At 43.0% G+C, this 22,874-nt stretch overlaps 1 protein-coding gene across 2 annotated transcripts in view; it reads left to right on the forward strand.

Annotated features, from left to right (window-relative positions):
• GPC3 (glypican 3) overlaps positions 1-22,874 on the forward strand; it is a 3,708,166-nt gene that overhangs the window by 2,055,167 nt on the left and 1,630,125 nt on the right. For both annotated transcript variants that reach the window (XR_011274182.1, XM_069612831.1), the window contains exon 5: positions 2,338-2,463. Coding sequence is in view for 1 of the 2 variants with exons in the window: in XM_069612831.1 (XP_069468932.1) it covers positions 2,338-2,463 (126 nt within the window). In the remaining variant the exon portion in view is untranslated. The remainder of the gene's footprint in view (positions 1-2,337; positions 2,464-22,874) is intronic.

Genomic DNA, 22,874 nt, shown 5'->3' on the forward strand with positions numbered 1-22,874 from the left:
TGTGTTGGTACTTTCTGTTCCCTGTGAACATTGCCCAAAGCAATTGAAGTGGCCGTTAAAGTCATGTCATAAAAATGGATACCTTGATTTCCAATAATGACCTAAATCATACTTTGGTCCATATCCAAGTACCCTGTGCAGAGGTCTGAACCCCAGCGGCATCTGCAGTAGGACTGAAGCCTACATCCATACATCTAGGACCCTCCCAAGAAGAGAAGACACCCAAAAGTGGGGGGTAAGATATTAACTACACCAGGTGAAATCCAGACAAATTGTGTAGCCACAACACCACTCACCATCGTATGTTCTCTCTCTTTCCCTTCCACCTCCATCCCTTCTGTCCCCTCACCATTCTGTATCCATACAGACTGGTCCTCCTGCATGCAGGGAAGCTAAATCGAGCCTTTAAAAACACCAACAGCAACATACATGGTTAGCTGTTCCAGCTCTGATGAAAGTGGTCTTTTACCACTGAAACAGGTCGGCTCATCATAATACTGTACCTGCATGACTGAACGCAACATGTCAGAATACAGTGTGATCAACCTTAATGAAGATAAGGACTGATCAAGGATCACCACTGTGTATTCAACACAGTTTCAGGAAACAGATTCCTGAAACACCCATTTTGTAGTCCACCACCTATTGCCAACTATCTCTGATTGCCAAAATTACAAAATCAACAATGTAATCAAGATCATTAAGGGAGAACATTAGGAAAGGAAAGCTCAAGACTTTCAGGGAACCTAAGGTGTAAACTATGCATAAGGGAAAGATAGGGACGAAATAGAAAATAAATGCACAAACATTACAATAGCACAAAAGACAAATAACATTGCTATCCCTCTAGCACTCCCCTTTGCTGTTTCTAGCTGCAGATTATCTTGGCCATCCCTCCAACAGCCTTGCAAAAGAAAGGAACATTAATCACACATGGCCTTTGATGGGGTCTTGACCCCCTTTCAGAGGTCAGCCATATGGCCTGATTGGATGCCTGAAACCTTCAGATTGACCTGCTTAAAACTCTTGCTGGTATCAGACTGAATTCAGACCATATCAGAGGTTTCAGGGCCAAACTATCTGTGAGTCACTGTTAGCCTCCATGTGGAGGTTCAAGGGGGCCTGAGCCCTGTTTTAAAGTGAATCATCCAGCACTTAACGATATCATATTCCTGGTTTGCAATGGAGCGCAACATGTTTTTAGATGTCCAATAGAACAATGTGTTTTTTTTACAGTATGATACATCTTCAAATACATTATGAGAAAAGGATACTTCCACGCCCAGTGCAAGGGACACCTTTGTGATTTTCCTTCATGTGTGCCTTTCTGAAATGTACAGAGTTCCCATGGATGCCTCAGAGCAGGAGTTACAGAGGTCGCACAATATGAACAAATAACATATGGGACTGCAATTTTGTTGCAGGGAATTGACAAAAATACACTAAATGGCCCGTTACATTGTTCTAGAGGTGGGCAATGCCAAGCTACTACTTTTTGGGCTTCGATTTGCATGCGATTCCAGAACTATGCATGGGAAAATAAATGCAAAGCCCTGCTTTTAGCACCAAATATTTGCTATACAATCATTTGCAAAATACACATCCACACCTCTGCCCGATTCTCACAACGTATCCATTTTTCATCTCGGAATTGTGCTCTTTTACACTAGACTCTTGTCCCTATTCCAAATGAAAAGGAATCAGACAAATACATTAGGTCTATGGTCCAGTCGAATTTGTTTGGGAATATGCAGGAAAAAAACTTCAGCAGTGTGGGCGAAGGCTAGAGACCCTCAAGGAAAGAGTAAGAATTAACCAGAGGCGGCCACATTGCATCCGAAGGAAACATTGTTTTGGGCCTTGAATAGAATACAGTGGTACATGCTGAGTGCAAGTGTTAATGTCACCAGTATGGAGTTTGGGGTCGATGGCTGGGTTATCATTCATGGCATTGTCCAGGTAGAAATATCAGATAATATTGAATTCCTAAACTCTGGCAACACACATGTTAGTCTTAGAATGTCCTGTAAACCACGGGTCTGCAGCCTGCGCTCTCTATATATTTTGGACTGTGCCTCTCATAATCCTTCACCATGGACTATCCTGGTTAGGGCTGACTGGAGTTGCAGTCCAAAACATCTGGAAAGTCAGAGGTTTCACACAGCTGGTGTAAGGGAACTGCCACCTGCACGATGACAGCCATGTCGTGGCAAATCATTTTTTTTTAAATGAACTTTTAGAAACCTATAAACTTCAGGCGAATCTGAAATATCTTCTTTTAACAATTGTAGAGGTTGTACATATCTGTACATAAATGTGTGCCATTTTTACTCCTAGAGAATTTATTCTGAAGCTGAAATCCCACATCAACTTTTACGGCAGCCTGCCATCGAACATCTGCAAGCACACCTCTATAGTTTGGAATGATACACTTTGTTGGAATGGTCAAGAAATGGTTGACAGGTAAGCTTTTTAACATTGCGATTTCTCACATTGTGCATGTAACTGCATGACCTGGACAGCTTACAGTTATACGCCCTGTATGTTTCATTGAGTTCGAGTACCTATGAGTTGGGTAACATTAAACCTATGTTACCTACCTGCAGCACCAAGATGCCTTTGTGGGGTGAATGTGTGCTGTACAAATACACTATATGTTATAACAAGCTTACATTTCTAAGCACTATTTTACCCCATGGCTGTTAAAATACTTAACTTCACAATCTGTAATTAAAAAACCTGAGGCCCTTCCAATACAGTAGTGCTTTTGGATTTGGTGCATTATGGTGGGAGAGCATCCCAAATATCACCAACACCGTTGCTACAGAGAAGAGAGAGAGCAAAGGGGTTCCAGAAAGATGACTTTGTGGCTAACATGACAACTGGAAATGCTATGGCATAATCTCTTGTTCCATTAAGCCAATGCAATCCAATAGGGGCTTGTTTCAATCGTTTCTCCCAATCAGGAGTTATGTACCATGTCATGTGACTGTGTTACTTTCAAAGCTGGGATGACATAGTGATCTTTCTTTTCACAGCCATAGGGGGTTGGGCTGTAATTGGGCTACTTTCCTGGCCCCGTTGTGCTACATGCAGAGTTCCCTGTCTGGATATTGTTACCATACAACCAATCATTTTTTTTTTGGAGTGATGCACTGACAACAAGCAGATGTCTTCATAAGAAATCTAAATGTGATTTTGTATAAGGATATCTGTATGTTGTCAGTGGTACTGCACCTCTCCAATCTCAGTGTGATTTCTAATGAGGACATCTGTATTTTGTCAGTGGGACTACACCTCTCTAAAAAACTAAGTTGTGACGAAATCTGCAAGTTTTTGCTCATTGGATAGGTGTGGTACCATTGATCACCTACAAGTGTCCTTGTAACATTAAAATAACAATATATGACAACTATGACCAAAGGCTTGTACATACAACCAACAGATATCCCTCCTCTTGCACTTTCTCCCTTGTGCTGTCCCTCCTCCCCAACCCTCACATTGTTGCTCCTTCCACTTTGTGCTGTCCTTCCTCCCCCTTGCACTGTCCCTCCTTCTCCCCCTGAGGGGGCCCTGCTCCCCCTTGCATGATCCCAACTTCCCCTGTGTGTTGCCGCTTCTCCACCTGGCACTGGCACTCCTCCTTTACACTGTCTCGTCTCCCCACTTGTGTCATCCCTCCCATCCCCTTGCACTGTCCCTCCTCCGCCTTGTGCTGTCCCTCCTTCTGCCTTGTGCTGTCCACCCTCCCCCTTGCTCTGTCCCCTCCTTGCTCGGTCCTGCCTTCCCACTTGCTTTGTCCCTCCTCCCCTTTGCGCTGTGCCTCCTCCCCGCTTACACTGTCCCGCCTTCCTCTTCCCACCTTTGTGCTGTCGATGAGCACCCCTTGAGATGTTGCTCCACCCCCCCTTTACCCTCTCACTCCTTCCTCCTATTTGTGCTGTCACTCCTTCCATCAAATGTTGTGCAATGTTCCTGTGTACTGTTGCAGGAGGGCAGCTCTTCTGCCACTCTTACATCATCTAAATGCTGATAATGGCTTTTTATCACACTTGCTCCTTTTTGACTTTGACCATGCTTGTTTGGGTCTTTGTCAACTATTGCCTCTCCCTTTCTGTGACAATAGGGGTTATAATGGGTCTGCTTCTTAATTGCCAACTTTTGGTTTTGACAATATTGGTTGTTGTTAATGTCTTTTAATATTGCCCTCTGTTGGCTTTGACAATAGTGTTTGATGTTACCTTTGTAATTACAATTATGATCTTCTTGTTTGGACCCAAGCTTCTTATTCTGCCACTTTAGATATTTTGCATATGATTGGTATTCAAAGCTATTCTTAGCATGGCACTTTAACTTCTGTACATTAGTTCGGTATTCAATGTTGTTTAACAAAGGCTAGCAGGCGATCATGGAGCGTTCCGGCGTCACATAAGATTAGTGAACTCACCGAGTGCCACATAGGTGTTTGCTCGCTCCGCTGCCAATGTGTCCTCTGTTCCTCTGCTTCCCAATGCAAGGTAAGATACTTCTTTCTGGTTCCCGTGGCCCACTCTGATTGGGAGAGGAACATTGCTCGCTCCATGGGCACTCCACTGTACGCCTGCCACTGGAGCACACGTTACATGAGGGAAAGCTTTTAAAATGAATGCTTCCCGCTGTGCAACCTCTGCATACAAGGTCCTCGGGGGAAGATTTCCGGAACAACACTTCCCGTCATGCAACCTCTGCATTCACGGTCATAAAGGGTAGCGACCTTTAGAAAGCCAGCATCCACTTCACCCACTGTGGTCTCACGGGCGTCTCTGCTACCCTCCAACTTCTACTGCCACTGCAATGTGCAGTTCCGACCATTACTCCAGCTTCTGCTTCTCCTTATGGCCTGCACGTGAGGGGGCACTTTATCCTCACCACTTCCTCTCAGGTTTGGGTCATTAGAATCACTGGAAAGCACCTGGGGGGATCATCTCTGATTCATCACAGTCCTCGCTGATGTCCGACAGACACACCATTGGTCCGACACAGTGTGAATGTCCCGCCCCTTGCCATTTCAAGCCATTTTGAATATATGGACATTGTCAACCAATGACAAACAAGTGTTATTGACTGATTAATGTAATGGTGGGCAAAAGGTGTATTGTCCAATTAGGGTCACTTAACATTAATTTGTATATAGGGGACTGATGCAGTCCCACCAGTTAGCTCCTCTGACCTGCCTTAAAAATTTTACTAAAATGGTGTATGTTAATTTGGCAAATTATGTATAAAATGTTCAGACGCAGTGGGCGGCGCTGACAGCTTACTTCATTTGGTTCAGTTCCACAGGGCTGTCTGGACCATGCTTGCAACTTTTTGGGTCCAAACTATTTGTGTTACTTCTTGCTTGGTGTATGCTCTGTTTTTGGATTAAGTTCATTCCCTGGAACTACTTTTGGAGGAGATCCCATGGTACAGGGCTTTCCATGTTAATTATCACTTTCACTTTGTGTAGTCACTGTTTGACTAAAGATGTCAAAAGGTGTCTCAAATAGTGGTAAGCAACTTGTTCTTGAGTGGTTTCAAATATAATAAAGGATTCAGGTGCAAAATTCAGATTCAATTATTACAATGTTTGGGCCCATAGAGCATTTGGGTTTGTAAGAATGACTGCAGGTCTTATATCTCATAAGTATGTCTATGATAAAAGGTTTGCATGCTTGAATCACTAAGTACAATGTCAACACTGTACTGGGTGTCTATTTCATTTTTAGTGTGTGCAACACAGTGATCGAAGTGGGCAGGAGCAGTTGGGAGCGGAGCGCCTCTACTTATTTTCATTAAGTTTTATAGTTCCAATACTTTTATTTGAAAAAGAAACTGTTTCAAAATGGTTTCTTGGTCGGTTTCTTTGTCAGATAAAAGTGTAGGAAGAACTTGAAGTGCACTGCATGGGGGTCACACTGACAGAGCTACGACATTCACTTAAATAGCACTGGCATTTGTTTTTTGCTTTCACCTTACTGGGGGTTCAAAGCTGGGACCTGCTCGATCAGCCCCAATGTCACATCACGGCGCGCTATCGTAGAGCTGCTGGGTTGCTATTATGTTTTCAGTGGCCTGTTTGAGACAAAGCCCATTCCCAAGCTCCATCATAGCCCTTCTGCTGCAGTAATCAGAATGCTTATTGTGCATTTAAGCAACTTAACATTCAAATACTGCAGGCACAGCTGCACGTGCAGTTAATGGGTAGGTGGGAGAGGTAGCTTTAATCTTTAGCATACCCCTCAAGAGTTGCGAATGGTGGGTGATTAGAAATGGGAGGGTGTGTTAAGCTGCATGCTGTAGAGGACAATGAATAAAGGTAATGGGGGATTGGTTAAAATGCATTTCCTTTCACGTGTTTCAGACTTTACACAGTGGTGGGGGTGGAATGAAGGAAAGGCTGAACCCAGGTATGGGGATTGACCTGCGCTTGGAAGGGGCATGTTAATGGGGTTTGTGGAGTGCGGGGGTGGTCCAGCAGGGAACATAGTTCCACTTCTTTGTACACTTTGACCAATGATGCATCAATAAAGCATTTATGCTGATCCTGACTTTTTGAGGGCTTCGATGGAAAGGCAAAATGGTTGCAATATTCTAACTCCTTGGGTTCCAGCACTGTAGTGTTTCTCGTTCCCAGCTGTAATGTTTGCTTTCCCTAAATTGCTGGTTTTTAAATCCTCAAGGAAAGGGATCAGTGGTGTTGCATACTCAAGTCCAGTACCCAATTCATTTCTTACGAGAATTATCTATATATATAGTGGATGATACACACATATTATCTTTCAAAACCTCTTACTGACGGATGATTAAATCAGGCAAAGAGAAATGTTGACATGCACTTACTATATTTCTCCCTCCTTAAACCCATGTCGCCTATTCTCGACTTTGAATAAACTCCCTGCTTTCTTCTTCTCCCAACCCGTCTGCTCCTGACTGTATATCTTACTGTAAGTCAAACATGTAACCCATTGGCCTACTTTCTTTAAGGAAGCAATTTGATCCCAAAGGCTTCTGACTCCTGATGAGCAGACACCTCCCCCTTTACTCCTGTAGCTGACCTGGAAATTGCTCACTTTATTATTTTCTCTCTTTTTTGTTTTCTCACTTGCTCTCATCATCAATCTGTAGCTAACCTTGCAAATCCTGCTACTCCACCCTCTAATGCTATGTCTTCTTTTTTTTATTATGTCTTTTTTTTATTAAGTCTACTTACTCACTACTTTTACCATTTTTTTGCAATACATGTTTAATTTGTGACTGTTTTCTTGTAGCTTTTAAAACAGCCATGGACATTCCTCTGATAAAATGGGAACTCTTGATGCATCTCAACCATACAAATATCATCCAGTTTCTATTTAATCTTCTCTCTTTGAACGTCTTGAGAGACCGGTGTAATCCTACATTTATGGTTGTCACAAATTGTTAAAATGTGTTATCATATTCTCAAGCTGGGTTTCAGCCTTCCCATTCTATAGAGACCCCTTATTTGGCAGTCTCTGACTTTATATTTCATTCACATCACCAAAACGCTCTTCTACCTTGGTACTTTTGGGTCTTTCTGCTGAATTTCCTATTGTTAAACACACCACTATTTTACTTTCTCTGACTTCCTCTGGTATTTCCAGGACTGTATGGGCTTAGTGGTCTTTGTGCATTAAGGATTGCTTTATTCTGTTCACCAGCTTCCTATTCTTTGTCTTACGGTGTTCCTCGAGGTTCATTGCTTGACCCCTCTCACCTTGTACACTATTGTTTTAGCTTAGTTAATTTCCTCTTCTGGGTTTCATGAACATTTCTATGCTGGTGGTATATAGATAATTTTCTCTCTTTCTATGGCTCTTGTCAATGTCTATCAAATATGCAACTGTTTTACCCCTGTTGAATAAATCCTCTGCTGCCCCAAAGTCCCAGCAAAACTAGCACCCATCTTCTCTCCTTCCCCATTATTCAAAAGTCCTTGAGTAGGTGGTCTTCAACCATACCTCTAAGTACCTTGAGGATAACTGCCTTGGAGATCTACTTGAATCTACCAACTGAAGTAAACACTCTACCGAGAATGCCCTCATGCTGGTCTAAAGCTTTCTCTATAATGTTCAATGTCACCATTTCAAACTCTCTTCTATACTCTTACATGTAGACGCTTCTGCCACTTTAAACACTGTTGACCACTCCCCCCTCCTCCTCACTCTGCAGGACCTTGAGTTTCACAAATCTGATCTTGCCTGGACCGCCTCCTACCTGGAAGATTGATCCTTTGAAATTTCTTGGAACTCACAAACCTCTGACTCCAGCCCTCTCCCTGGAAGTGACTTATTTCATCCTTTTGGCTTCACAGCCACCTTTTTGCTCATGATGCTCAAACCTTTTTCTTCTTCACCCAATCCATCTCAGGGTGGATTCCAAACTGTCTTATTGCTATTCATCAATGAATGGCTATCTTCTGCTGTATGCTGAACTCATCAGAAACAGAAGTCCTCTTTTCCTGGCTTCCAATACCATCCTTCCCTTCTCCTATCCCTCCCTCCTGACTTCCTTGCTCCCTAAACCAAGGATAGCAATTTGGAGATCTTCTTTGATATTGACCTACGACTGCAACAATTCATCACTGCCACTGCTGCTCAGAGCACCCTCCAAAACATTCAGCCAAGGTGTCCTTTCTGTTACTAACCACTCTACAGAAAGCTCTAATCTCCACTCATGCACAGAAACCTTGAGGACTGCTCAAGCCAACTCCTTGGCCTTCCTCTCTACTTCTTCCTCCCTCTAGTCAAAGTCCTCAACTTTGCTAAACACACACTCTATAAACTACCCGGATTCTCCCCCACTTCTACCCACCGACAACATGCTGGTTGTCTCTCCTTGCATTGGAGACTCTCCTAGTCTACAAAGTTATCAATGGTCTTTCTCCTCAGAACCTGTATGATTGTTTCTCAGTTTATTCACAATGTCGTTCCCTCCACTCCTTTTCTGTACTCAACCCACTGTCCGATGCCATCTATGTGCCTCCTAGTGCTTCTGCTCTCACTCCCTACTCACCCTGCTCCACTGGACCCTACTGCACATAACAATCAAAGACAGCACAACTATGGATCTCCTCAAAGCTTGGGTTAAAATTCACTTACTTGCTAAGGATGGAGCTCCTCCTCCCCTCTCCTGCATCCTCCCTACCTCACCCCACCACTACCCCCAGTGACGCGTAATAATGTAATTTCTTATATTTAAATAGTGCTTCTCTCTAGTCTGTAGCACTTGGCCCCTTAGGTTCATGTTACCTTTGGAAGTCACCTCTTTTCTTACATGCATATATTCTCTTCTCTGTTTTGTTTTGTCCCGGTATATGTCCCACTTTTTTATACACTCATAAACTGGCTCTCCTTTTCTTCTCATCTTTGTACCATTGTACAGGCACCCTTTGTGAGAATGCCTCCGCCATCTGTAAATGTGTTATTGCAAGTTCTTCCTAATTGAAATTGACATCCCGTTGTTCTGATAAATACAAAGAAATACAAAACCTATTTGTATGTCATTCAGTGATTCAGGGGTTGGCTGCACACTTTACTTATTTAAGTCTTGCTATTTTCTCTTGGTATAGCTCCTATATCTATTTCTCTTCTTGCTCTTCCAACAGACTGAAATGTAATCTTTGTTTTTGCATCTTCCATTTCTTTTCAAGATCAAACCTTACTTTTGAATCACACCAGACATTATCAGCCGCAAAGCATTACGAAAATTCGACCCCTACATACATTTGCTTCCACTAAATTGTTAACACAGAGGTTAGTTCTATCTGATCTAGATTATTGCATTTTGTTTCTGTTGTTTTTGGGGATATACATTATTTTAACTGTACCATTCATTTTTTGCTCTTCTGCAGTCCACTTTGGACAAAAGTGCTCTAACAATACACATCCAGGAATTACAGTTTGCATAGACACTCAAGCACACATTGCGTTGTTTGCACCTTGCTACATGAAAGTTGATGTTTGTGAGTCAGACTAAAGTAGATACATTAAGACAGGGCACGGGTCCATAGTGAACCTAGTTTGTGTCCTCACCATGCGTTCCTTGCACCATGTTTACAGGTAATTTGAGAATAACAATGAAGCAGTTAGTGCGTTTTTCTTTTCTTTTTTTAAAAAAAAACGCACACCTAGCTGTAGAGCGACAGCGCACAGTACTTAAAATGAGGAGGGTAGGCATTGATTTGAGATTGTGTGTGTAAGTGAGGAGACAAGCAAGGGAAGCTTTATGTTGTGGGGCACTCAGAAGGAGGTTCCTCATTGAGGCAGACAAGGTGCCCCTTGGGGAAATGGTAGTGATATTTGGCTTAATGGGCAGCATTTGCCTTTCTGAATCCCGGCAAGGTCCACTCAGCCTTTCATCTTTCTGAGGTCGACCAATGAGTACCTTCTTCGGTTGGGTGACATTGGGCCTCATTACGAGGTTGGAGGTAGCCATGGAGCTATTAGCTCCATGGCTGCCTCCAAAAACCTTCCGACTTCGCCCTAGTGAATGGAGCAATTACCGGTCTATTCCGAGGTCGGAGGGACTGGTAATTCCCCATTCACCAGGGCCATTCCCCATTCCCATTTCAGCCCCAATAGGGCTCAATTGGAATGGGGAAGCTGCTAATATTAGCTTTAGAATCCCTTTGCGGGTCCCGTCCTTAACGCCTGCAAAAACCAAGCTTTAAGGAAGGACCCGCAAAGGGAACTCGTAGTAGGGAGGTAAGGGATTGCCGGCACCGGTGCCCTTACCGGTGCCGGTAATCCCTTACCTCACACCTCGTAATGAGGCCCATTGTATATAAATATGTTCTTTGTAAAACACTTTGGCGAAAGCGCTATACAAGAACACATCATCATTAATGATTTTAATATCAATTGGAACAATTCTGACGATTGTTTTACTGCAAAGGTGGAAGAAATGCCTATTTATTTAGATCTGATGCAGGCTGGACATGTGCAAGCACTTCTTGGTGAGTCAAGATCAGCTTTATTTCTGTGAACATGCCCCTTAAAAGCACACACATACAGTGAACAAAGCATTACAAATCAAACAGGAGAAGCATTTAAGACCACAACCATTGGGGCTCCACTTTTAAAATCAGTATGTTTCCAATCATTTATAGGAAAGGGCACTTATATTAAAATGTATCAAAGATATTCAAATAGTTTAACAATACTATAATGAAGTCAGCCACATATAATTACTCACCATGCAATAGTAGTACAAAGACGTGTGCAGATATGGACACTATCCAAACGGATTGTTTGGGTCATTATACGTATACCACATTAACTGCCATTTCAGTGAAATAAATGTTGTCACTTCTCCGTAGGTAAAATTGTATTCAGTGATTTCTACATTATCAGATGATAAATACTTCCTTTGTGTGCGCCATAGTTCAAGAAGGTAGTTTGAAATTGCATATACAACTGATTGACTTGATGTTGATTTACAAACTGGTAATGTCTCATTCAGTAACCCCCGTCTGACTGAGGGACTTATTAATAGGCACCAGCCACTTGTTTCTCATGGTCGTCAAGAGGGGGCAATGGTTTAGGACAGCCTGCCAGACCTCCAGCGATCCAAGCACCTCTAAAGTTGCAAAGGAAACAACAGTCATTTCAAATGTAATGCAAACAACACATATCTATGGGTGGTCAATAAAATTCAGATCCCAATCTGGTTAGGGTGATTCCTTGTGAAAAAAGTAACCAATAAATATAGATGACTTACACTTCGAGGAAATCACATTTCTTGAGCACCAGGTCTCCTAAGCTTTGACGGCAAGATAATCGCAGTCCTTCTTAATTACATTTCAAACACTTCCACTTTATATAATCTTAAATCTTAATTTTCATAAAGCCTATACCAAAATAACATTGGCTTCAAATTGGCCTCAAAAGAAATTGAACTGGGTACTGTTTCAAGAAAAAGGAACACAGATAGTGTACTCGTGGGAAGTCCAAATATTATTTTCTAAAGAACAAACTTTCAACCGCTGGCCATTTTTTAAGCTGGACCTTAGAGACACCAATGACCAATACAGCAGTCCCCTCCCCAACCATCTGTTCAAAGACTGGATGGAACCGGATTGTTGCTTTAAAATAAGTACGCTTTGCAATCGAGGGGGAGGTGGAGGGAAGGAGCCCGAACTAAAACATCTACTGCCAAATAATTAAATTGGCCAATCTGCTTAAGTGGTGTCTTCCTGTAAGTACATTTTTCTTTTAATCACCTAGAATGGTGGCAGAACATAGCAATAGTTTTAGGCAAATGTAATCCTAGATTTCATTTTGCACAAAAATTTGCCACAATGTCAAATTATTTTGTATACTCTATTGACTTTTTGGAACAAGGGCAGCGTAATCTGTGAATAGAGGAATGCCTGCCTTCCTACCATTAGTTTTAGGAGCATCGGTTTCCAAACAAAGTATTTTGAGAGCCGGGTCATTAATTTACATAAGAAATAGCAGTAGGGCTAATATGCAACCTGACATACTCCTACATTAATAAGAAATGATTCACTAGTGTGGCCTCCTGCCCCCATTTTTCCAATGCTGAATGATCACTGCGCCATCTTTTAACATCTTCATCGCTTGGTATTCTTAAAGGATAGTTCCTGGACTTTTTTTTATTGTCCCTACGGTTCGGCCATGTGTTTTTAAGCATAAATCGGTAGATCGTAGAATACTTTCCTATGGACCTTACCCGACTTTTCGTCCATTAACGCACTCGAAATCAGCCGCCATTTTCTGATAATCCTATCATTTCCCCCCATCGACCTGGCTCACCTGCTTTTGTGGCACTAAATCAAATCCCCCGCCCCTGAAACAGACTTTATCAAAACATTCATATTCCCCGCCTCTATCCGTGACGTGACTGTGCTGCGTAGGCAAACGCGCCCAGGCGTCTTCTACGCGACTACACACAGAACCCGGAAACCAACACAGATTAGCTCACAACACAGCGCGCCACAATTCGGAATATGAAACTGTACTTTTAAATCAAACCGCAAGATTGTAAATTTGGTAAAGTACATTTATTTGACATCAAATGTTTAGAGAATATTCAGCGATTTTCATTTTTATTTGCTCACGTTCCAAAAAGTTCGTTTTGAGGCACGCGATGTTCCTTTGCTGTATACAGGGTCTTAGATCATCTCACAATACAGCGCCACAATTCGGAATATGAAACTGTGGTTTAAAAGCAAACGGCAAGATTGTACATTTGGCAAAGTACATTTATTGGACATCAAATGTTTAGAGAATATTCAGCGATTTGCATTTTTCTTTGCTCTCGATCCAAAATAGTTCGTCTTGAGGCAAGCGATATTCGTGTGCAGTACACAGGGTGTTGGTTTACGATAAAATAAGCTCTTCGGTCGCACTGATAATCGCATGGCTGTTCCAACAACGAGGCACTAGGCCACCACAACGGTCTGTATGTTGCATCTAGCCGTTAGTACCGCGTAAGGGCATACTTGTACTTGGCGATCGTCCCATAAAATGGTCAGGGTGGTAACGTTGTTCACGCGGAGAAGCAACTGGCGGTTGAAAAAGCCATCCGCCGGTGTCTGGTACTCGTGACACATACAATAATGAAGGATGTACCTGTTTTAAAAACATAAAAAATGAAATTAGTCTCACCATCAGATCTTTATTAAAATTATTCATTTTATATATTAGGTCGGGAAATTATTTCATAGCTAGGACAGTGCAACTGGGTATTATATGTCAAGGGGGGGCTGTAGGATACTGAGACAGTCCCCCAGTGCAGGGGTTGACAGGGAGGCAGTGCAGGTGGAGAGTGGAAGGGCCCAGGACCGAGGTCGCAGACAGTGGACCAGTTGTAGCAGGGGAGAGGGAGAGAGAAAGCAGAAGCAAAGAGGAAGGTTTTGAGGTGCTTCCGTAAAAGGAGATGGTTCTCCTCAAGATAGTGCGCGGTACAAAACAATATGCCACATAGAACGAACAAGTACAACTTAACCTGTCTTTAAAGCTACTGTATAGTAATTAAATTGCGGTATAAACTCATCTAAAGAGTTACTTACATTATATTTGCATTTTCCATTGTGTCTGTGCGTAGGGCAGCCCCGAAATACCACTCCTTCTATGCCAACGTTATTTCTTCTAATGAACGAACATTAAATGGCTTTCGTTTCTGAAATTATATTCATTATCGTTTCTTACGTTATTGCCCCACACCCCCAAAAAGAAGTCTTTCGGGGTGGTCCCGGCCTGTCAAGGTCAAATAACAATAGAACCTTATACTGAGTCGTGGGCCATTCCGGCACCCGAGAAAAAATCAAAGCAGCTGACCTTCACTTTGAACGAGCACACATTCCTAGTTAGCTACATTCAGTGTAAGGCCATCTCACAGGACTCACAGAGCAATCACTTTTATTTACACAATACATAGCTACACATATTCAATGGGCCTGCGACATGAGGAGACTCGAGAGAACAGACAATCAAATTACAATCATTTAAACCGTGATGTGTATTTCTCAATGAGCTCTTCTTTAGGTGGACATGGAACAGAGGCAATGTTGGGTGGCAATGCAGTTGTCCCCTGCGCAGGTTCGTTCACAACTCCATGTATGTGCCTATCTAGGACATCAACAATAAGTCTCTCAATAAAGTCATATTGCATATCCTCAAACACTGGTTTTATAACCCATTGTTTACTTCTTTTAGTGAAGGCCTTATTGTAGCGAAGCGTCCCCAAAGTTCCGGTCGTCCTACTTTGTTGACGGCCAACATTATGGTTATGTGCCAAGACCGCTAGAAGAGTCCGATTTATCATGCCCTCCATGCCAAAATGCAATCGTTTTGGCCTGTACTTTAGGCACATATTGTGGAACACCTCCAAATCTCCTGCGTGGCAGAATTCCGTGAGTCCCCTCAAATCTCTTGTTATAGTTTTATCAAATACAATCTTTTCAATGGCTTTGTGAGTGGGTGATGAAGGAATCAACCACTTCTTCTTCCATGCCTCCTCTGTGGACAAATGGCCATGTTCACAATTGTGGAAATGTTGGTTTGTGGTCCAGCGATGAACGTTGCTACAGTGTAGCATTACTGACCGCCATTTTTCCAGTAGAATTTCCAACGACCCTCCACATGTTTTTGAGCTCCACCAAAGATGGTTGCTGATTGACTTGGACCACTGTGAAATACCTTGCATATCTTTTTTTTTACCTGCAGCCGACATTTTTTTATTGATTGTTTTTGCAAGATGCCAAACGTCAAATTGGTGATTTATATTTTTGTACTCTTCTCTCATTGTCTTGGCAATTGAAACGTGTCTGTCCGTGGCTATCAGGTCGATCACCATTCCCCGCGATTGTAGTTCTTGCAATGATGCTACAAAGCCAACTTTCTCCATGGCCACTGAGGATGTACTTTGTGACACCTGCACGACCACCGAACTCACAATTTTCTTACTTTCCATGTCCTGAAAGTGGTAGGTGCAGTACTTGGCTGAAAATCCTGGGCTGTCGCACTGTCCATCACCGGCTAGCCTGAACCGTTTGCCCGCGAATGAACTATCAATAGACATTTTTTCCATTCTCCAAGCTTCGCTAATGGCTGGAAATAGATAATCGGTTTGGTATTTGTAGAACTGAGTTTTCGCAATGAAATGGATTCCCACAAACTGAAAGAAAGACTCTAACTTTTTAAAACTTGAACCACTAAAAAGTGCAGCCGCTGCACAAAGTAGATTGCCTGCTGGCAGTTGCCCCAGCATGGGTTGTGCAGACCATGAGAAAGGATGATATTTTGTACAGGTGGCATGTATTTTAAGGTTAGTGCCTCGAATTGCACGAGTCACATTAATCAATGGCTCCCCACATACTTCGCCACCAACCGAATGCCCACATTTCATCCGAATAATAATATCAATCAAACAACTATCGAATACAATGAATTTGGCCTCTTTCCTTATACTGTCACTCTGCATCCCAGCTGGTTCGGCCTGTAACGTTGAGGACATGTCACTCACATGAAAGGTAGAATCTCTGATATCGTCTTCCGCTATGTTCAGTGATATTGATGGTGTTTCATTGTCGTCCACTTCATTCTCTTCCATTGCAACATCTGTTCCTTCTCCGGCGATGGGTGAATAAAACAATTTCTTCAGCTTTCTCGCGGTCTTAGTTTTTGCGGGTGTGGATTCTGTAAATTGATCTCCGACTGCATCCGAACTACCAGGAGGACATTCACTATCAATGGCTGGTGGTGGTATAGCTCCGTTGTCAATCACTTCATATTCTTCCCATTGGCACGATGCATCTCCAGTCTCAAGTCCCTGCCAAAAGGTTTGACAAGCAACATCTCTCGTTCGCTTCACTGTCTGTGTAGATCTAGTTCGTACACCCACTCGCAACTAGAGGACAGATTGGAAAAGGGATGTTCAGTTTAAACACAACTTACAGTATTGAACTATTAACAGTGAAAAACAACATAATATAGTGACCAGGACACTAACCTTCTTTTGCTTTCTTTTCTTTGAAACTTTCTTGCCTAGAACTTCAACATCAGGACGCTGTTGCTCCGACTCGTGTGTGCATGTCTCCACTTCCTCTTGCGCTGCAACGACTATATTTTCATGATAAGCACATCCATCACGCACTGACGCTCCATCGACTCCCTGAAACATAGAACTTTCATTAGTATGCATAATAATATTGAAAACACAAAATGTACTTGGGGACCAATACCCACGTACATCTCAATAGCAAAACACGAATGAACGCTTTGTGTAGAACATTCAAACAACAATAATTCACGCATTGTTGATCTAGTTAGATGGAACTGTCAAGATCCATACCTCGGGCTCCTCATAGACTTCCATTGATGATATTATTAAAGATGATGCTTCAGTAACTCCCTGAAACACAGTAATTGCATTAGTATGGTTTTCTATTTTGTTAAAAAGAACATAAACTTTGTGCAGGCGTCAACGGCTCATCTAAATAGACCTGGACAAATGATCAGTTGTCTAAAATAAATAATGGATATGTAAATATGATTCGATTTGCTCGATCGTTGGAAGTGTCACCACCCAGAGATCTGCATCAACTACTAGGGGTGATGTTCTTGTAGAAGAAGCTCCGTCATCTCCCTGAAACATAGTACTTGCGTTAATAAAGAAGGAAGTATAGCGGATGTAATCACGTCATATGATTTCGCTTGATCGAACTGTCAGTATCCATACCTTGAAATGCATAAGAACATCAAGGGACGATGTAACTGCGGTGCACACTTCTGCAAGCTGTTGCGCCGACGCGTAACTGCATGCTCCCCCTTCTTCTTGGACTAATGCTCCATCGACTCCCTGAAACATAGGACTTTCATTAGTAATGAACACAATATTGAAAAAAGAAGACACATAGGAGGGCGACGACAGAAGGACATATCAATGGCTAAAAACGAAAGAAACATTGTGTGTAACAATCACGCTACAAGAATGCAAGATCTGATGATCTCCATCGATGGAACTGTCCGGAAACGTACCTCGAGCATCTGAGTGACATCAACGGTTGTCGTCAATACGTTGGACTCCTCAGCATCTCCCTGAAAGACAGTACTTGCATTATTTTGGATAACAATAATTATAACTGAAAACAAAGACTAGAGGACGAGTACAAGGGTGTACCATTAGGTAAAATAATCACACGATAAATTAAAACTATTGATTTACATGCCCAAAACAAGTCAGTGGCAGAATAGCTAAGTAAGATTACCCGATAGGCGCTTGAAGTGGTTGATGACTGCAATAACGACACGGATGGAGAATCTTCCGCCTTCATATTGAGTGGATACATAAATGGGGAAATTATTGTTAGCTAATGCTACACACTACCGCAAGGCTGAGAGATAAATACGTAAACTTGACTCACCAGTGGAGGGATGTGGACGAATAGAGTGGGAATAGTGGTTGAGAGCAATTTTCGCCTCGCTCGCGGTGTGTTTTTCTTTATTAGCAATGATGTGGAGTACATGTCTGAGCTAAAGTGCCTGCTGCAGATGCGGTATCGATCACCCCTCTTGTCCCCAAAGACTTCTAGGACTCTACTTTCAAGCTCAGACGGTGGATATCCGCAATATCGGACCCATTCTCTTATCTGATCTATTGTCTTAGGGAAAACATGCATTATAGTACCTTCAGATTTATTATGGGTCTTCGAAGGGCAACCGCCAATGGAACAGGCAGGCATTGTGGAAAGTTCTGAAAAGTAAAGATCAACAATTCTCTATGAATACCAATGTGTTAAAAAATTAAATGACACATAAAAGGTTCAATGCAAGGTTTGTTTTGGTTCTTGGAACTATACACGTTATTCACATGCGGATAAGTATTTGAATAACTTTAAAAAAATAGAAAGATAATTTGACTAAACTCAGAACATGTGACTAGTTCCTTGCATGTACTGTCTTGAACGAAAAGAAATTGGACGCAAAATGATTATGGTACATGGCCTTACCTTGACGAACAAACAGTTAGATGCAGGGATCAGAGTAGTTTCTTGTCATAGAACAGGGAGCAGTTCACAGGTTGCAAACTGACGAGTTTCCTCGAAGTGGTCACGGAAGTTCACAGAGACGAAGAGCAGATAACCAGCACCTTCACGGGTTGACTAGCAAAGCGCAAAGAAGTTCTCATTAGAAATATGAAGTGGGTTATAAAGAATTCGAAACAGGGGTGAGTTTGTGAATGAATGACGTGTATATGTCGTGGCATTATGCGGTTTGCAGGGGGCCGTCCAGCGTGAGGGGGGATGCTTGGCAGGAGACACGGGGTCTGGAGGTAGACATGGGAACAACAACCCATGCTCTATAGACCACTTTGAAGTGTACATGGTCTTTGGCACCTCTTGGCCTTTATCGCTCCCTGACAGCTCCACTTGCCAGCACAAGTACCCCGGTGCGAACTGCCTTTGATAGGGCGGGGGGGGGGTGGATTGGGGCGGTGGTCGTGCAGACAAGACACAGGAAGATTCGTGAATGGAGACACACTTATGTGGATTGCAGGGGGCCGTCCAGCGTGAGGGGGGATGCTTGGCAGGAGACACGGGGTCTGGAGGCAGACATGGGAACAACAACCCATGCTCTATAGACCACTTTGAAGTGTACATGGTCTTTGGCACCTCTTGGCCTTTATCGCTCCCTGACAGCTCCACTTGCCAGCACAAGTACCCCGGTGCGAACTGCCTTTGATAGGGCGGGGGGGGGTGGATTGGGGTGGTGGTCGTGCAAACAAGACTCGTTTGCCGCAGGGCCTCACCAAGGAGAGGCCATCTAACTGCATGTAAGAGGCAGGCTGCAGGATCTAGTACATGGAAGGCAGGGGGGTGAGTTTATAAATACCTCACCCTCCCAGGAGAATATATGGGTGCAGTTCACCCTGGAGACCCTGGATGCCTAGGCAGTTAGTCAGCAGCAGGCTGGCCTGTGGTGGCAAGGCGGCACGGGCCAGAGGGGGTCATCTCTGTACCCGGTGCCCAAAAGGATGATTTATTATGATCAACCATATGGATTATTTACCTATAACCATGTTTTGTATCAATAAAATCCAACGGCCTTCCTTTTATTGCCAACGCTTGAACAAAGTGGTGTGGTAAGTATTTTTGGGGGAGGAGGCAAGGCCGGGAGACTTGATGCCAACCCGCAAAATAACATATGTATGTCTGCTGCATATGGGTTCAACGGTTATGTGGATTGAAGGTGGGCGGCCAGCGTGAGGGAGGATGCTGGCCGGAGACATGTGGTGTGACAAGACAAGGCACAGGAAGACTATTCAATGGAGACACACTAGATTCATTTAAAAAATCAAAACAACCATTGTTAAAATATATGTTGGGTTTTATTTTAGATCTTAATTTCAATTGAACATAAATAATAAACATTACACATTGTAAAGTTCCGGTTGCAGCACATCCAGGGAAAATCCGCGGTATTGTCCACTGTCGCTGGGGAAATGTTGTCTAATGGCAAGTACCGCACAGGCAGGTATTACTCTCCGAACGCGGTGTCCGAGCCTCCCGTGAAGCCACCAAGTGAAGCAACGATAGGCCACCAGCCTGTACCACCTGTGAAAATGAAAGATGCAAACTGTATTAAAATGACAAAACTTTCTTATCACTGTCGATTCAGGTAAAAAATGTCATTCTGCTTTGAAAAAAATTCTATCTAGAAAATGCACAATATGGAACCAATTTACATGCATTCGAATGATATGTAGATGTAATTTTATATGTGGGAGACGACCATGACAAAGTAGTGGCATCACTGACATCACAACCAGAGTATACTTACTCGTTACTCGGATTACGCGGACGAACAGTGCCGCGAAGTTCGTGCATAAGCACCATCATCATCCTCAACACGGTCCGTGAGAGGCAGGCTTCCCTGAACTCTGGCAGCTCGGTGATGCATTGCGGACTTGGCTCGCCTTTCCGAAATGTAGGCCAAGCACCCGGAATTTTCACGGCAGCAGCAGTTCTCCTCCTCAGTTGGCATTAGCTCGCACCGATTGCACGTGCACCAGGTGGAGACGCCGTCCATGCGACATGGTCCAGGCTCTTCATCCGTTGACTGGTCCTCCCAACTGCCGTCCGAATCCCCATCGTTTTCGCGTGCTTGCCTTTCCAGTAGTTCCTCCTCGGTGTACTCGGTCTCGTACATATACGGCATTATTGTAGCCATTGTGTGGTAAAGAAAGTAAAATAATTTACAGAGATGGTACAGGTGTTCACAAGGCCTAGAAGCGGCGAAGGTAGCTGACCAGAGCACAGAAACGAGTCACAGAATACTCAAAGTAACACAGGGAGAGTAATGGAATCGAAAATCTGCTGCTGCGTGTTGTGAAACGGTGTGTTTATACTTATTGAGGAAAGAGGCGTCCTGCCATTTCCATGGCGACACTTCATTAGCTGAGGCGCAGCGATTGTTGACACGAAACGTGCTTTGGCGTTGGGAAATGGGCGGTACGCGTCTGCTGATTTCAGGCTCAGGGGCGGGGGATTTGATTTAGTGCCGCAAAAGCAGGTGAGCCAGGTCGATGGGGGGAAATGATAGGATTATCAGAAAATGGCAGCTTATTTCGAGTGCGTTAATGGACGAAAAGTCGGGTAAGGTCCATAGGAAAGTTTTCTACGATCTACCGATTTATGCTTAAAAACACATGGCCGAACCGTAGGGACAATAAAAAAAAAGTCCCGGAACTATCCTTTAAGCATAAAAGCACATCCCACAGCATACTTCTGCTAACACAATCAAAAACAGTTTTAAAATCAATAAATACAATCTAAATAGTCAGGTTTATTAAATCAACACTTAAAAATGATTGTAAGTTTAGGTAAAATGCCTGCTCAACTCTCCCTCTCCCCCTTTTAAGACCTGCCTATTCGCTCATAATAATTTTGTTCTAAGTGAGCCAATCTAGTTAATAAAATGTTGCCGTAAGTTTTCACAATGGCGACTTTCTGTGAAACAGGTCTGCAGTTGTCTAGGAGTAACGTATCACCCTTTTTATATATGAGTAATTTTTCAGTCTGTCTCCAAGAATGTACATGGCCCCCTCGATATGAACCTGTGAAGTTCGGTGCTGTTTCGTCCATGGTCGGCAAAGTTACAGGAGGGGTCCCAAAATGTGTGGAAATCCTCATAGACGCAATGGAAAATATTTTTTGCTCGTGCCTAAAGCCCAAACCGCTGGATGCATTTTCACCAAATGTGTGCCAGGAGTGGCGGCTTGGTCCCAAAAGCAGGCTTCTGTAAACTTGGTGTAAATCCATCCAGTTGTTTTTTTTTTGTTAAACGGCCATATAGTAGGTTAAAAAAGTTTGCTATTTCTGTTCGGTCTGAGGACGCCGCCCTGGACCAATCAGGGTCTGGCGTGATGTCCGCAGACACCGGGCGCACCCACTGGAGAGTGAAAAGCATGAGGTGTGTTAAATATTTTTATATGGTCGCCATATTGGATCCACGGACAGCAGCTGTTGTCTCCAGAAATCATTGTAAAAGCATATTAAAAAATAAAACTGTTCAGCAAATATTTCTTTTATCATAATATGATAGGAATATTCATGTTTCATTTTTTGTAATGATATATAGAGATACCATACTTAACATGGAGAGTTCCTTCCACCCAATCAAGAGGGCACACAGCACACCGATTATTTTGGTTCAGATAGCCCTGTCTATGACTCATATAGAGCCACGTAGATCCCTCCCCCTTTGCCAACAATGAGCCAAGAACCAGGCCAGGGTATAGAGAGAATATACATTTACATTTTTGTAATAAACAGGCAAAGATTACTTGATAAAGTTTAAAACAAAGGTACCGTTTTTTTCAATGAAAGTTCACATGCAGTCCTTTGTACGTGTCAATTCCCTGCAAGAAAATGCTAGAAAATGCTAGCAGTTTTGAAATCACACAGACTGTTAAGCATTCTTTTGATTTACAGAACACTTGTCCCTTCTTCACCCCAAAGCCATACACAATCTTCCTTCTATCAGGGTTATTTTGTCACTCTCAGGAAAGTGTGTGTCTTTTTCAATGGAGAATTATACTTGGTTTAACTTTGAAGAGCACTTTGCTTCCCAGCACCACAATCCAGTCATTAGTTATATGCAGCACCCCTCTGTTTAAAGGCCAGGTCTAGGGAGTGGGGACATCAGGAATTTAGTTTTGGGACAAAAGCACCCACTGGTTTAAAGGCAAGATACAAAGAGTAGGAACATTTAGGAATTTCTTTTGCTTTGGGCCCAGGGCACGCCTTTGTTTAACGGCAAGGTCTGGGCAGTGGAGACAGTTGTGAATTTTTCATTTTTGGCACA

This window comes from Ambystoma mexicanum, chromosome 5p (assembly GCF_040938575.1).
Source record: "Ambystoma mexicanum isolate Mex_15411 chromosome 5p, UKY_AmexF1_1, whole genome shotgun sequence".
In the NCBI taxonomy this organism is placed as follows: Eukaryota; Metazoa; Chordata; class Amphibia; order Caudata; family Ambystomatidae; genus Ambystoma; species Ambystoma mexicanum.